We start from the raw sequence: 15,100 nt of genomic DNA, 5'->3' as shown, positions 1-15,100 counted from the left end.
TCTTGCCTGGAAAATCCCATGGACCAAGGAGCCTGGCAGGGTACAGTCCATAGTGTCACAAGAGTCAGACACGACTTAGGAACTAACCACCACCACAGATGAAGAAACTGAGGCACAGGGAGTGTATATAACTTATCCAAAGTTGAAAAAGGTTGAAAGTGGCAGTCGCTCACTTATGTCCAACTCTGTGACCCCATGGACTGTAGCCCACCAGGCTCCTCTGTCGATGGAATTCTCTACTTGTGTAGACTAGGGGTTAAACCCACAGCAAGGCTGCAGAGTCCACAGCTACTGCTATGCCTCATTTTCTCATCAAGCGGCCGGTGCTTCCCTCAATGATGGAGATGCTTTCAGAAGGGAAAGATACTTTTCAAAAAAGACATTTTCTGCAAAGTGTCCTCTGTATGAGCCTGTACTCCAGGCTCTCTCCATTTGCCTTTCTTCCACCTCCACTCCTGACCACTCAGTTCTTCCCTTTCTCCTGTTGATTTTGCAGCTTATCTCTTTTTTTAAACTTCCTTAACTCCTATTCCAAATAATTAATGCTATTAGCACATTTTCAACTTTACTGACATATAATTAACAAATAAAATTATAAGGTAATTACAGTGTATAGTATGATGATTTGATATATTACACACTGTGAAATTATTCCTACCATAAAGTTAACATATCCATCACCTCACATTCTTACCTTTTGGGAGGGGAAGGGTGAGAACATTTAGGTTCTACTTCCTTAGTAAATTTCAATTATACAATACAATATCATCAACTCTAGTTACCAGGTTACTCATTAGATCCACAGACCTTATTCTTCTTATAACTAAAACTTTGTACCCTTTTACTAACCTTTCCCGATTTCCCCCACCCTTCAGCCCCTGCAAATCAATTTTCTACTTCTCTGTTCCTATTTTTTTTTTGATTCTACATATAAGGGATAGTATACAGTAATTTTCTTTTTCTAGCTTATTTCACTTAGCAGAATGACCTAACAGTCTCATCTATATTGTCACGAATGACAGGATTTCCTTCTTTTTAAAGATAGAGTAATATTTTATTGTGTGTATATATTTATCACAATTCTTTCCTTGGTCAGTTCATCTGTTGACAGACACTGAGGTGGTTTCCATACCTTGGCTATAGAGAAGAATACTGCAGTGAACTTGAGAAGTTAGCTGTCTCTTGAAGATAATGGTTCTGTTTCCTTTGGATACATACCCAGAAGTAGAATTGCTGGATCATGTTCTATTTTTAATCTCCTGAGGAACTTCCACATTGTTTCCCAGAGTGGCTGTGCTAGTTTACATTCCAGCCAACAATGCACAAGGGTTTTCTTCTCTACACATTCTCACCACTATTTGTCATCTTTTGTCTTGTTGATAATAGCCATCCTAAGAGGTGTGAGGTGATGTCATTGTGATTTTGAGTTTTGTTTCCCTGATGATTAGTGATGCTGAGCACATTTTCATGTACCTGTCAGCCATTTGTATTTCTTCTTTGAAAAAAACAAATATTCAGGTCTTCTGCCCATTTTAAAATTGCTTTTTTTTTTTTTATGTTCAGTGCATGGATGCTTTATATATTTTGGATATTAACCATTGTCTAGTTTTAGTGTCAGGATAATGATAGCCTCAGGAAAAAAACGAGTTTGGAAGTATTTTCTACTCTTTTATTATTTGGAAGTTTGAGAAGTGTTGGTATTCATTCTTTAAATGTTTGGCAGAATTCACCAGTGAAGCCATCTCTTGCACAGGAATCTTATAAGTTGAGGTGCTACATGTGGGATGCAAACCCTTCGCCCCTCAGAGAAAATTTTGACTGTATGGTACTGTGCTGGCCAGGGTGGAGCTGGTGAAACTGTGTCTCAGCCTCACCTCTCTGTTTTGATGTGGGTATTTCCTCATTTACCTGATGTGTAAAGTTGTTCAGAGGGCTTCTACGGTATCTCAGCGGTAAAGAATCCGCCTGCTAATGCAGGGGACACAGGAGATGCAGGTTCGACCCCTGGGTCCGGGAGATCCCCTGAAGGAGGAAATGGTAACCCCCTCTAGTATTCTTGCTTAGAAAATTCCATGGACAGAGGAGCCTGGTGGGCTATAGTCCATGGGATTGCAGAGCCAGACACGACTCAGCACACAAGGGGTGCTCAGCTGTATCTAGATTCCTATAGAGGTACTTGCCCCGTGTGTTGCTGTACATTTGCTGTGCCTGTAGGAGGGCTGTTCAGAAGTCTCCTGTCACCGTGGTTAACTTCCAGGACATTCTCCTTCTGCTCTTTGTGTCCTATCTTTGGCCAGTTCTTCCAGCTATACTACACAGCGCCTAAGTTTTGCTCATGCTTTAGAGACTATTACGATTGTCTCCTGACTAATGATTTGCCATTTCCTTCTTTTGTCTCTCAATACACAACCACAGTGATCTTTTCATCAACAAAAAGTCTTAAAGAATCCTCTGCTCAACGTTTGCAGCAGCAGCATCCCAGCTCAGAATGAAGTCTAAACATCAGGGTGACCTAGAAAGCCGTGGCCCGCTGCCACCTCCCTGACCTCAGCTTCCACCACGTTCCCTCTCACCCACTCTGCTCAAGCCTTCCTGGTATCGTCGATGCTGCTCAGAGAAGCCAAGCACCGTCTCCTTTACGGTCTTCGCTCTTTTCCTTTGCCTGTGTATGTGGAGAAGGCAGCCAGTCTTCACATCTTTCCATCTTGCTTCCTCACGTCATGTATCTTGGTTCAAATGTCATGTATCTTGGTTCAAATGTCATCTCATCCAAGGTCTTCCTTGATAGCTTATAGAAACGTATTACCATACTCTGTGCTACCTGTGGTGCTGGAGAAGACTCCTCAGAGTCCCTTGCACAGATCAAACCAGTCAATCCTAATGAAAATCAACCCTGAGTAATCACTGGAAGGACTGATACAAAAACTGAAGCTCCAATCCTTTGTCCACATGATGCGAAGAGCCGACTCACTGGAAAAGACTCTGAGGCTGGGAAAGATTGAGGGCAGAAGGAAAAGGGGGTGACAGAGGATGAGATGGTTGGATGGCCTCACCAACTCAATGGACATGAGTCTGAGCAAGTTCCGGGAGATAGTGAAGGACGGAGGAGACTGGCGTGCTGCAGTCCATGGGGCTGCAAAGAGTTGGACACAATTTAGTGACTGAATGCCGACCGTACTATGATCACATCATTTATCTCATCACCTTTTTTCCTATAGTACTCTCACATCATAAAATTTGTCCATTGACTATTCTCACAGGAAAATACATTCCATAAAAGCAAAATTTTTCCCCTGCTGCAGGCACACTGTTTATTTGATGACAGGCAGGAAGTGGTGGCAAGCGGGGGCTGGGCAGGTCAGCACTGCTCCCCGCGATCCTGCTTTGATGGCCACCCAAGCTGTTGGTATCTGGGTCAGAAATTCTTTCCCTCCTCTCCTGAATTAAATAAAGAGCATTCTTCTCCCCATGAGACCTGGGGAGACTTCGGTGCTGAGCTGGGTGCCCCATCACAGCCCACAAACCCCTGAGTTTCTCACACTTCAAACTACACGCTCATAGAAGGCACTCAAGTGTCAAGTGCATGAACAAAGTAAATTTACCTTCATCTTAAAAGAAGACTCTTCCTCAGCCTGTATGCCTTGTGTTTATTGTCCTTGGCCTCTTTTAGTTGGTAACCAAGCTTCTTGGTACCTCTACACTTTCCCCATCTCCTCAGTTCCACGCATTCTGGCTTCTGTCCCTGCCAAAGCCTGGATGTAGCTAGGGTAACGTTTATATTCCTACCTGCTCAGTCCAATGGGCAGGGTTGAGCTTTTCACTTTAGTGGATCATTCTTGACTTCTTCATCTATATCCTTGACGTCTCTTCCCTGGTTACTCTTTCAGTTCAGTTCAGTTCAGTTCAGTTCAGTTCAGTCTCTCAGTCGTTTCCGACTCTTTGCGAGTGCATGAATTGCACCACCCCAGGCCTCCCTGTCCATCACCAACTCCCGGAGTTCTCTCAGACTTGCGTCCATCGAGTCCGCGATGCCATCCACCATCTCATCCTCTGTCGTCCCCTTCTCCTCCTGCCCCCAATCCCTCCCAGCATCAGTCTTTTCCAATGAGTCAACTCTTCGCATGAGGTGGCCAAACTACTGGAGTTTCAGCTTTAGCATCATTCCTTCCAAAGAAATCCCAGGGCTGATCTCCTCCAGAATGGACTGGTTGGATCTCCTTGCAGTCCAAGGGACTCTCAAGAATCTTCTCCAACACCACAGTTCAAAAGCATCAATTCTTCGGCGCTCAGCCTTCTTCACAGTCCAACTCTCACATCCATACATGACCACTGGAAAAAACATAGCCTTGACTAGACGGAACTTAGTCGGCAAAGTAATGTCTCTGCTTTTGAATATGCTATCTAGGTTGGTCATAACTTCTCTTCCAAGGAGTAAGCGTCTTTTAATTTCATGGCTGCAATCACCATCTGCAGTGATTTTGGAGCCCCAAAAAATAAAGTCTGACACTGTTTCTACTGTTTCTCCATTTTTCCCATGGAGTGATGGGACCGGATGCCATGAGCTTCATTTTCTGAATGTTGAGCTTTAGGCCAACTTTTTCACTCTCCTCTTTTACTTTCATCAAGAGGCTTTTTAGTTCCTCTTCACTTTCTGCCATAAGGGTGGTGTCATCTGCATATCTGAGGTTATTGATTTCTCCTGGCAATCTTGATTCCAGCTTGTGTTTCTTCCAGTCCAGTGTTTCTCATGATGTACTCTGCATATAAGTTAAATAAGCAGGGTGACAAAATACAGCCTTGAGGTACTCCTTTTCCTATTTGGAACCAGTCTGTTGTTCCATGTCCAGTTCTAACTGTTGCTTCCTGGCCTGCATACAGAGGCACTGGTCATAGTAAACACCCTCTTCCAACAACACAAGAGAAGACTCTACACATGGACATCACCAAATGGTCAACACCAAAATCAGATTGATTACACACTCTGCAGCAAAAGATGGAGAAGCTCTATACAGTCAACAAAAACAAGACCAGGAGCTGACTGTGGCTCAGATCATGAGCTCCTTATTACCAAATTCAGACTTAAACTGAAGAAAGCAGGGAAAACCACTAGACCATTCAGGTATGACCTAAATCAAATCCCTTATGATTATACAGTGGAAGTGAGAAATAGATTTAAGGGCCTAGATCTGATAGACAGAGTGCCTGATGAACTATGGAATGAGGTTCATGACACTGTACAGGAGACAGGGATCAAGACTACCCCCATGGAAAAGAAATGCAAAAAAGCAAAATGGCTGTCTGGGGAAGCCTTACAAATAGCTGTGAAAAGAAGAGCAGTGAAAAGCCAAGGAGAAAAGGAAAGATATAAGCATCTGAATGCAGAGTGCCAAAGAATAGCAAGAAGAGATAAGAAAGCCTTCTTCAGTGATCAATGCAAAGAAATAGAGGAAAACAACAGAATGGGAAAGACTAGAGATCTCTTCAAGAAAATTAGAGATATCAAGGGAACATTTCATGCAAAGATGGGCTTGATAAAGGACAGAAATGGTATAGACCTAACAGAAGCAGAAGATATTAAGAAGAGATGGCAAGAATACACAGAATAACTGTACAAAAAGAATCTTCATGACCCAGATAATCACAATGGTGTGATCACTCATCTAGAACCAGACATCTTGGAATGTGAAGTCAAGTGGGACTTAGAAAGCATCACTACGAACAAAGCCAGTGGAGGTGATGGAATTCCAGTAGAGCTATTTTAAATCCTGAAAGATGATGCTGTGAAAGTGCTGTACTCAATATGCCAGCAAGTTTGGAAAACTCAGCAGTGGCCACAGGACTGGAAAAGGTCAGTTTTCATTCCAATCCCAAAGAAAGGCAATGCCAAAGAATGCTCAAACTACAGCACTATTGCACTCATCTCACATGCTAGTTAATGCTCAAAATTCTCCAAGCCAGACTTCAGCAATACGTGAACTGTGAACTGCCTGATGTTCAAGCTGGTTTTAGAGAAGGCAGAGGAACCAGAAATCAAATTGCCAACATCTGCTGGATCATGGAAAAAGCAAGAGTTCCAGAAAAAACATCTATTTCTGCTTTATTGACTATGCCAAAGCCTTTGACTGTGCGTATCACAATAAACTGTGGAAAATTCTGAAAGAGATGGGAATACCAGACCACCTAACCTGCCTCTTGAGAAATCTGTATGCAGGCCAGATTACTCTCTAGTTGACTGGTTTTTCCGGGTCTCCATGAACTCTTTACTAACCTCTAATGTAAATATTCTTCAGGACTTGTCACTGACTTTATTCTTACTTCACACAGTTGTTCCTTTGGTAATCTTGATCACTGTATTCATTTGCATAATATATGTTCCACTCTGGGTTAATTTCTTTAGATGTCGAGAAGAGGGCTAACAGGGCAAAGGATACAAATACTTTAATGGCTTTCTGAAAGGGCTGCCTAATTTAGAAAGCCCCTGAAAATGATCAGAGTTGCTAGTTTTTCCTCCCAGGAGTGACAGAATTTGAAGTCAAAATAGGTTAACATATAAACGCAAAGGGGCAGAAAGCTCAAGCTCTATTCAGCGGAAAATCCTGAGAGGAAACATCAAGAACGGAGGCGTGAGAAAGGTGGAAACTGACGTAGACTTTGAAAGCTTGGTGAGTGGTGAGCCATACAGGCAGACTGAAGGATTCCAGTGGTTAATGTGCGGGACTGACGGGGAGAGGCTGGAGCCAACCGGACAGATGAATCCAGCACATACTGGGTAAACTCCACCCATCTCTGGAAGCTACACATGGAGGAAAAAATTGTCAAGCGTGGAAACTTTATGAAACATGTTCACTAAGGCTTGCAATCGAGAGACCATGCCTGAGAAGCTACTTGTTAAGTGTGAAACTGAAAATGCCTTGTGGGCCCTCTAGTTGCCCCTAACATAGGACAAGTTTCTGGGGGGGAGGGTCCCCACTTACCTTCTAAATTTCTCATGAAAGTAGAATCCATGCTGATGAACGGAAGCCTCTCTTCTCTATTGGGTGATGGGTAAGGAATCTTGTTCTCCTAAGCATATGAGACCAGTATTCCTCCTATCTTCAGTGGAGACACCTTCCCTCTGCCTTGTTTTCAGCAGTCCAATCCTCCCCTGAGGGTTGAAACCCTCTCTTACCTTTGGTTGGTGGGCCTCGGAATTGGCAGAGCTTAGTGGTGTACAGTGGCTTCTAATCTGGAGCAATAACAGTTAAGGTCTGAGTCTCTAATTGTCGACTGTCTGCTGATGTGAACCATGAGACTCAGGTTGCTGTGTGTTGCAAGAACCGTCTGGGGTGGTGGGGTGGCTTCAGGGAGGAACGCAATTCATTAATCTGACCTCTTAGTCTGTGACATGGACAATTTCTATTTTTAAACTTATGTGGTACACAATTGAGCACTTTCCAGATGGTGCTAGTGGTAAAGAACCCACCTGCCAATGCAGGAGACTTCAGAGACAAGGGTTCAATCCCTGGATCGGGAAGATCCCTTGGAGAAGGGAATGGCAACCCACTCCAGTATTCTTGCCTGGAGAATGTGATGGAGTCTGGTGGGCTACAGTCCATGGGGTCGCAAAGAGTTGGACACGACTGAAGCAACTTAGCACACACCCAAAACTGAAGTCACCCCACTAAAACCTCACCCCCAAATGATTTACCCAGATAGATTTTCTGAAAGTCTAATTACTTGGTGGAGGGTAAGATCTCAAGTGCTGACAACTTATCACAAATTTAAAAAAAAAAGGCTGTACTGGTTTCACTTCACTCACTTCAACTCTGTACTCTTGCCCATGGTGTTACATAGACGCAGTCTGGTAGGCAGGCTTCTGCTATGAACGGGTCCACTGTGGCAGTATATTGTAGTGTACGGCACAGTGGTTACGGCGGCCCTGGAGCCACACCCTACAGGCCAAGGACTGTCACACAGCAACTTACCCCACAAGCCTGTACGTATCTGTAAAACAGGTGTAACAAAGACTGCCCCCTTCATAGACTTGATTAGATGAACAATATATACACACACATTCAGAACAGTTTACACTTGGAAAACTGCTGTTTTCACTTGAATTTTTCAGTTACTACTAAACAGTTTCAGTTTTCACTGGTCATTAGCATTTTATCTTCGGTGAACTGTTTATCATATCCTTCCCTTCTTCTACTTGACTGAGGTAAGTCACCATACCTCCTTACATTTCTACTTTCTAACTCATTTGGAATTTATGTTGGTACTAGGTTGGAGGCAATTCCACCCTCCTTACCCAAATAGATACGTGCTAGTAAAACTGACTTATATACTCCTTTGAAATGCTCTCTCTCAATCACATAAACACCTTGGTTATTAGGCGTATTATTTGTATAAGAAAAACTCTTGTGTGTCTCCTTTACTCTCACACAATATGACACCAGATATACAGGTTTTCCACACCAGTTAAGACACTGGCCAGGGCTCCTACGATTCCCATACTAACTACAGTTAGCACAGACACCACGGGTTACAGGCTCAGCCCCGCAAGACTGCCTCTTCCCCACCTTAGCTCAGAGGCCAATTATTAAGTCCGGGTAGTCACCTGTACTTCCGATGAGCTATAAATCAGGGCTTCTGTGACCCGCTTTGTGGTCCTGACAATTTGTTAGAACGGCTCACAAAATGCAAGGAAACACTTACATTTTACCAATTTATTATTTTAAAAGGATACGATAAAGGCTACAGAAGAGACAGATGAGGATTCACATAGGGCAAAGTCTTTTGGATGAGTCCCAAGTGCAGCAGCTTGTGTCTCCTGGCTTGTATGCTAGCTTCCTGGCACATGGATGTGTGTGTTCACAACCTGGAAGCTCTAAACTCCTTCATATTAGCATTTCTATGGAAGCTTCATGACATGGACAAGATTGATCCTTCAGTCTCTAGCCCCTCCCCTCCCCTCTCCTGGAGGATGAGGTTGGGGCTGCAATTTCCAAACTTCTAAACGTGGCTATGTCTTTCTGATGACTGGCTCCATCTTGAAGGCATTTGGGAATCTACCAAGAGTTGCCCCATTAGAACAGAAGGCACGCCCATCACCCAGGAAATGCCAAGGGATTTATAAACTTTGAGTCAGGAACTAGGCCAAAGACCCAACTATTAGAACAAAAGATGCTCTTAGTGCTCTCCTATCACCTGGGAAATAACAGAGGTCTTAGAAGCTCTGTGCCAGGAACCAGGGACAGAGAGTATTATTGCTGCACGTATTTTCTGTCATTTCACATTATCCTATTTTGTTTGGCTTGCTTTTAAGTCAATATGACACTAATCTGCGTTACCACTTTCAAATGAGCCCGCCATTCCTTGCTTTGCACTTTGAACCCACAGTGCTCTAAGTTCTGTCCATCGTGAATTCCAAGTTCTACATACAGTATAGCTGTCAGAAGACTGGCTCCTCCCAAGAGCTGCTATGAGCACCAGTGGTGCGGCCATTCCTCACCTGCCTCTGACAACCCTGTGGTTGGGCTCCGGGGAATCTCTCTGAGTCTTATCCCTCCTACTGCGGTGCTTCTGCCTCTGGGTCTGCCATCGATGAGTAATTACATGGGAGTAGAGTTTTTCAGTTCCTACCCTACGTCAAGACAAAACACATGTACACCCATGGTTGACGCATGTCAATGTATGGCAAAAACTACAATACTGTAAAGTAATTAGCCTCCAATTAAAATAAGTAATTTAAAATTAAAAAAAAATGATGAGAAATGCAGATTTCACCGTGCCTTTTAAGATGGCTACTAGGCTAGGTGACAGTGCCAGAGCAGCAAGCCTGACGCTTCCATTTAAAGTGTTCTTGAAACATCAGGAACACTAACTGCAAGCTCTGCACACAACAGTGAGGACCCTGGAGTCCGTGTGTGTGAAGGAGATGGGGCTGCTTCCTTCCCTTTGGGCATCTCTTCGCCTACAGTCCCAGCCGCGGCACAACAGCCTGGTGCTCACTCATGGGGAGTGTACAAGACAGCTGCCAAGTGCCCGTGACCGCGGCAGGCAGACAGGCGCCCGACTGAAGGAGCTCAGACAGGGTGACGTTTAGCTCCCCAGTGACTCTCATGCAGAGATTTCTACTTCAACACCAACTCTGAAACCAGCTTTTATAGTAAAGGAAAAGGTCTTCTGAATGAGAACTTACTAGGAAGTGAAGTTCCCATAAAACATTCATTTTGCTTTTTGCTCCTGCTAGCTGAATGCCTACAACCAGCCTAGCCTACTCTGCCACAAAACCATCACATCTGCCCCAAAAATAACCACAGAAAGACCTTAACTTTTGACAATGTGGGGAGTTCCGTGCAGCATAAAAACGACACCTGCCTGCTACATCAGTAACAAATGGGGCATTTTCTAAGTGCTTTTAGCAAAACTAGACCAAAATACTAGCTAGAGACTTAGAAAACATCTCTGATTAGTGACACACTAAACAGAATGCCACTGCTTAGTAAAAGCAAGGAGTAAGCTTGAGGTCTTCTGAGACTGCATGTTAGATAACACAGCAGCCTTTCCACTGTCTATTCAGACTGCAGAATTCTAGGTCTAGTCAGATCCATGCGAGGTAGCTAATGTGACAGAACAAAACATCGAAGACAGATGCAAAGGACTCATGGAAGATGTGAAGTCATCTTTTCTCAAGGAAAAGATTATTCACCAGGATGGCTGCTGGGGGCCTCTCCAGACTGCGAGCCAACTACTGCTGCACACAGGAAGCACCCTCACCTTGACAAGACATCCTGGTTTCCTCCATGCAGTGCTGGAGAACAGGCTGCTGCTAAGCCACTTCAGTCGTGTCCGACTCTGCGCGACCCCACAGGTGGCAGCCCACCAGGCTCCCCCATCCCTGGGATTCTCTAGGTAAGAATACTGGAGTGGGCTGCCATTTCCTTCTCCATGACATCAGTACTCTGAATTCTTAAGAATTTGGAAACATGCTTATTAGTGACGGTAAGCAAGAGAAAGTGGTGGGGGGGGGGCCGGGGAGTGAAAGTCATTCAGTCATGTCTGACTCTTTGCAACCCCATGAACTGTAGCCTGCCAGGCTCCTCTGTCCATGGAATTCTTCAAGCAAAAATACTGCACTGGGTAGCCAATCCCTTCTCCAGCGGATCTTCCCAACCCATGGATCGAACCCAGGTCTCCAGCACTGCAGGCTGATTCTTTACCATCTAAACAACAGAAGCGCCTTGCAATTATTTTAGTCCAAGGAGAAATTTATCCCATAAAGTCCTATATTCTAGGAGTAACGTTTTGTCAGCTTGTGGAGAAGTAAACAATCCCTGCTCCAACATAATGCCTCTCCCTAAATATGGACTCTCATAGTCACTTATTAAGAAAAATACATCTTAAGAAAATACAATGAACAGTAATAACGAGATGTTAAAAGCATAAAGTTTTGAAAATGATTTGGGATGGGCTAGCTTCCCTCTGCTAACAATCTCTGCAGCCACTACCAACTTGCTACCTAGACAGTAAGATGGTGTGGGCATATACAGGTTTATAACCTGATTCAGTCTTGTGTTTTTTTATGTATTCAACAGCTGATTTACCTCACTTGTTACATTCTGATTATAAAGCTAACATGGTTGTGTGGTTTGTGTTTTTCCTTGTCAATAACGTCTAGACATCAGAGCAGGAGGTGGGAAATGTGCTCCATCTGAGAATAAACAGCGGTCATCGGGCTAGACTACGGAAGGAAAACAATTCCCTTCTCAGTTCATGCAAGGCCTGACTCCAAGGTCTGTTAGCTAATCGACCTGGGCAAGACCCTAATTCCAATCTGTGAACTGGGTATAATGGAGATAATACCAACCCAGTAAGCCCCAAAGTTTGAACCATAAGATGGAAATGTTTATGAAGCATTTCACAAGCTTGAATATAGTGAGGGGGAAAAACAAACAAACAAAAAAAACACCACAGTATAAAAGGAACAAGCCATAGACCTCAACTGTAACATCCACTCGAACACCAGGAGACACAAATCAAAATCCGTCATAATGGTAAGGAAGTTAACTTACAAAAGTACATTTTCCAGTTTGTATGAAAATGGTTTAATAACAGTGAAACTTTAAAAAGTGGTAATATTCACAAAGTATATTGGTTAAAGACTATTTTTTCCAACCATGGCAAATAGTATGCAGACACATTTATCAATGCAAAGCTTTTGGTCCCTCTACCATGTACTATGAATCCTACTTACTATTCACTATGAAACACGATACAGTCAGAGGCTTTTTTGGCAGACATATCACATGCATCAATACATCAAATTCACAGCATTTTCTCCCTTAAACTTACCTGACTGAAGGCATCTGATCAAAATGCAAAAATGAACAATTTTAATAAATAGTTCAGCGTATCAATGTCTAGAAGGTAACAAAAGTACAAAGATAAAGCTTTTTGGAAATTAAAACAGAAATAAATTTTACATTTTATTAAATCATCAAATATAATCACTGGGGTATACTTTTATTAGCAAAAAATAATAATACCAATGATAAAGAAAAACGGAAAAAAGAAAATGCGCCTCAGACCAGAATACCATAACAAAAGTTTTGTGGAAGCTGCATTTTATTTGAAAATCCACCCATTTTTGCTAACATACATTTTAATATTGTAAACAAAAATAGAATCTGCAGAGACAATGCAACAAATATGCTTAAACTCATGTACAGAATTGCTTTCCTACAACAAACTGTCCTTCTTAAGGCCCCTCTCAACCCAAATGTTAAGATGTATTTACACAAAGCACCGATCAACAGTGCACTTTAATTCTTCGTTAACTAAACTCTTGGCTAGACATTAATTTTAAAGATACTATTTCCCCTTATTTAAAAGGTACATGATCATAACATGGCATGAGCCAAATAAAAGGTTCAAGGATTTTGTCCCCTCCCCTCCCCTCCCCCCATAACACCTCCTAGAGTTTTACTGAAAAGAAGGAAAGTCTTGAAGTGAAAGCAATTCCTCACATTCATTTTGGAAAGGCCCTAATGTCAAATGGAAAATAATGACATGCCAAGCACAAAGCGGTAAAGTTCCTTCCCAATGCACTAATGCTGAATTTAAAATGTAGTGCTTTTCCTAGTTCAGTGAACTGTTCCCTTGCAAAATCCTAGGCACAGAATTGACTATAAGGATTAATGCATTTATAATGCTTCCCTAAATCCCATAGAGACTGAGAATTCTTAAGCGATTCAGACCTATGGACTTGCCTTAAAATATTTAGTGCTCTGTATGTCAGCTGAGAAGCATTCTGAATCAGATTCATTCTTATGGATAACAATCACACATACCGTGTACATCCATACTCATTTTCATAAGGAGGTTTGATACAATATTAATGTTACGTAAATTGATAATCATAAATAAATACAAATACTTAAGGAATGTCTACTGCAAACTGAATATATAATTTTTTTAAAAAAAGAAAAGTTAATTTTAGTTTCTGTGAGGACTGGAGAAAAGAAAGATACTGCATAATGAAGAATTATGATTTGATCCCCCCAAGAGTCCTGGTGCATTAGCGTAAAGGACACAGCTCTTCTCTCCAGGCAGCTTTTCCAAATACAAATTTCACACTTTCCAAATAAGGGCTTTTCTTGGTAGGTTACTGATTATGGGTATTAATAGGAGTTGAAAGAACTGAAGGGTTAGTCACCAAAAAGACAGCTCTTAGTCTGAAATCATGGCAATTCTTGGCTTTATAAACTGTATTGATACGTTCTCCTATAGACTAGTCCCAGTTTCCTTCACGGGCCTTTACTGGGTTACTGTAGCATTCTAATGGAAGAAGAGAGTTTAAGTGACAGCAGTTTGGATTTTGCTGGAAGTAAGTATTTGCCGCTTAAGCACTTGTCTTTTTGGAATAATTCCATTCTCTTCCATCTAGTTACATAAACTGTATCTGGAGGAAAAAAAAAAGTGTGTGTGTTAATTCACTGCATTAAGAGATACCTTCTCATTAGTGAAACTGCTTTGTGCCTTTTACCATTCAACTTGCCTGGAAGTGTTCATAGCATGCTTATCACAAACCCTGATTACAAAACAAAGTCAGTGTTATCAGCTTATCATGAGCCAGAACTCAGTATTTGAAGCAAAATTACAGGGCCTTCCAAGTTTCTAACTACTAAAAACCAAGGGGTATGGAAAGAAAGAAGATGAATGAACAATTTTTCCATGAGAAGTTCAGAAAATCTCTCCATGAACACAAATATTTCACATAAAAATCTCATTCAGTCAACAAGCAAAATTTGAAATTTTACTTCTAAATATTATACCAAAATTAGAGATAATTAAGGGAACAGTATGATGTTTGCTAAAAATTTCTTTACTAATATAAATCAAAATCTGAAAGATCTACTTTCTATTCACTCAGGTTCTTCACTCATAATATTCTTTAAACTGTTCATCAAAAGAAATTTCTGGAATAGATATGCTAGTGAACTGTTGTCAAATCAGAAGAGTACAAACTTGCAAAGATCCATAAGGTATATCTACACTGGGGGCTCCAGCATCAAGAAGAAAAATGACACTGCTTTCCAGGAAAAGAGGTGGTATGGATTAAAAGCAGAATCTTTCTATCAAAAAGGGTATTATGTATTCACTTGCCCTTACCTTAGAAAAATAATAATAAGCTGGTTTGGGGGGAGGGGCAAATATTACCATTTTAAAGTGAGCAGGCATATATTAAAAAAATAACCCTTTAAAGAAATTGTTAAAAATGAATTCTTCACAATGAATCCTGGCCATTACATTAAAGCTACAGATGCTCCTTATTCAGCTTGAATCCAATGTATAAAACTGCAGTTGTTCTCTAAATCTTTTAGACTGAACACAAACACCCAGGCTTTAATGGGTGGTGTTTGATCTCACCCATCTGCTGTGGGCAGTGGATGCTTATATGTACACATGTGAGACGGTCTTTTGGTTTCACACCTTCGGACAATGTTAAAGACATTTTCCAAGAGCAGTTTGTCCTCTTGCCCTATTTGGATCTATTATTCTTCACCGCAAGAACAGAGGAGGAAGAGGGGGGAACCTAGAGTCCTTTAGAAACAAAAGA

General features: G+C 42.0%; 1 protein-coding gene across 8 annotated transcripts in view; it reads right to left on the bottom strand.

Annotated features, from left to right (window-relative positions):
• Nucleotides 1-12,588: 12,588 nt before the first annotated feature.
• Nucleotides 12,589-15,100, bottom strand: part of PICALM (phosphatidylinositol binding clathrin assembly protein) — a 99,332-nt gene continuing 96,820 nt past the window's right edge. For all 8 annotated transcript variants that reach the window (XM_069564825.1, XM_069564827.1, XM_069564826.1 and 5 more), the window contains one exon: nt 12,589-13,942. In XM_069564825.1, coding sequence (XP_069420926.1) covers nt 13,928-13,942 — 15 coding nt within the window. In that variant the 3' untranslated portion in view covers nt 12,589-13,927. The remainder of the gene's footprint in view (nt 13,943-15,100) is intronic.

This window comes from Ovis canadensis, chromosome 21, assembly GCF_042477335.2.
Source record: "Ovis canadensis isolate MfBH-ARS-UI-01 breed Bighorn chromosome 21, ARS-UI_OviCan_v2, whole genome shotgun sequence".
Lineage (NCBI taxonomy): Eukaryota > Metazoa > Chordata > Mammalia > Artiodactyla > Bovidae > Ovis > Ovis canadensis.
The sequence above is the reverse complement of the archived record's forward strand: the minus strand, read 5'-3'. Positions and strand labels throughout refer to the sequence as shown.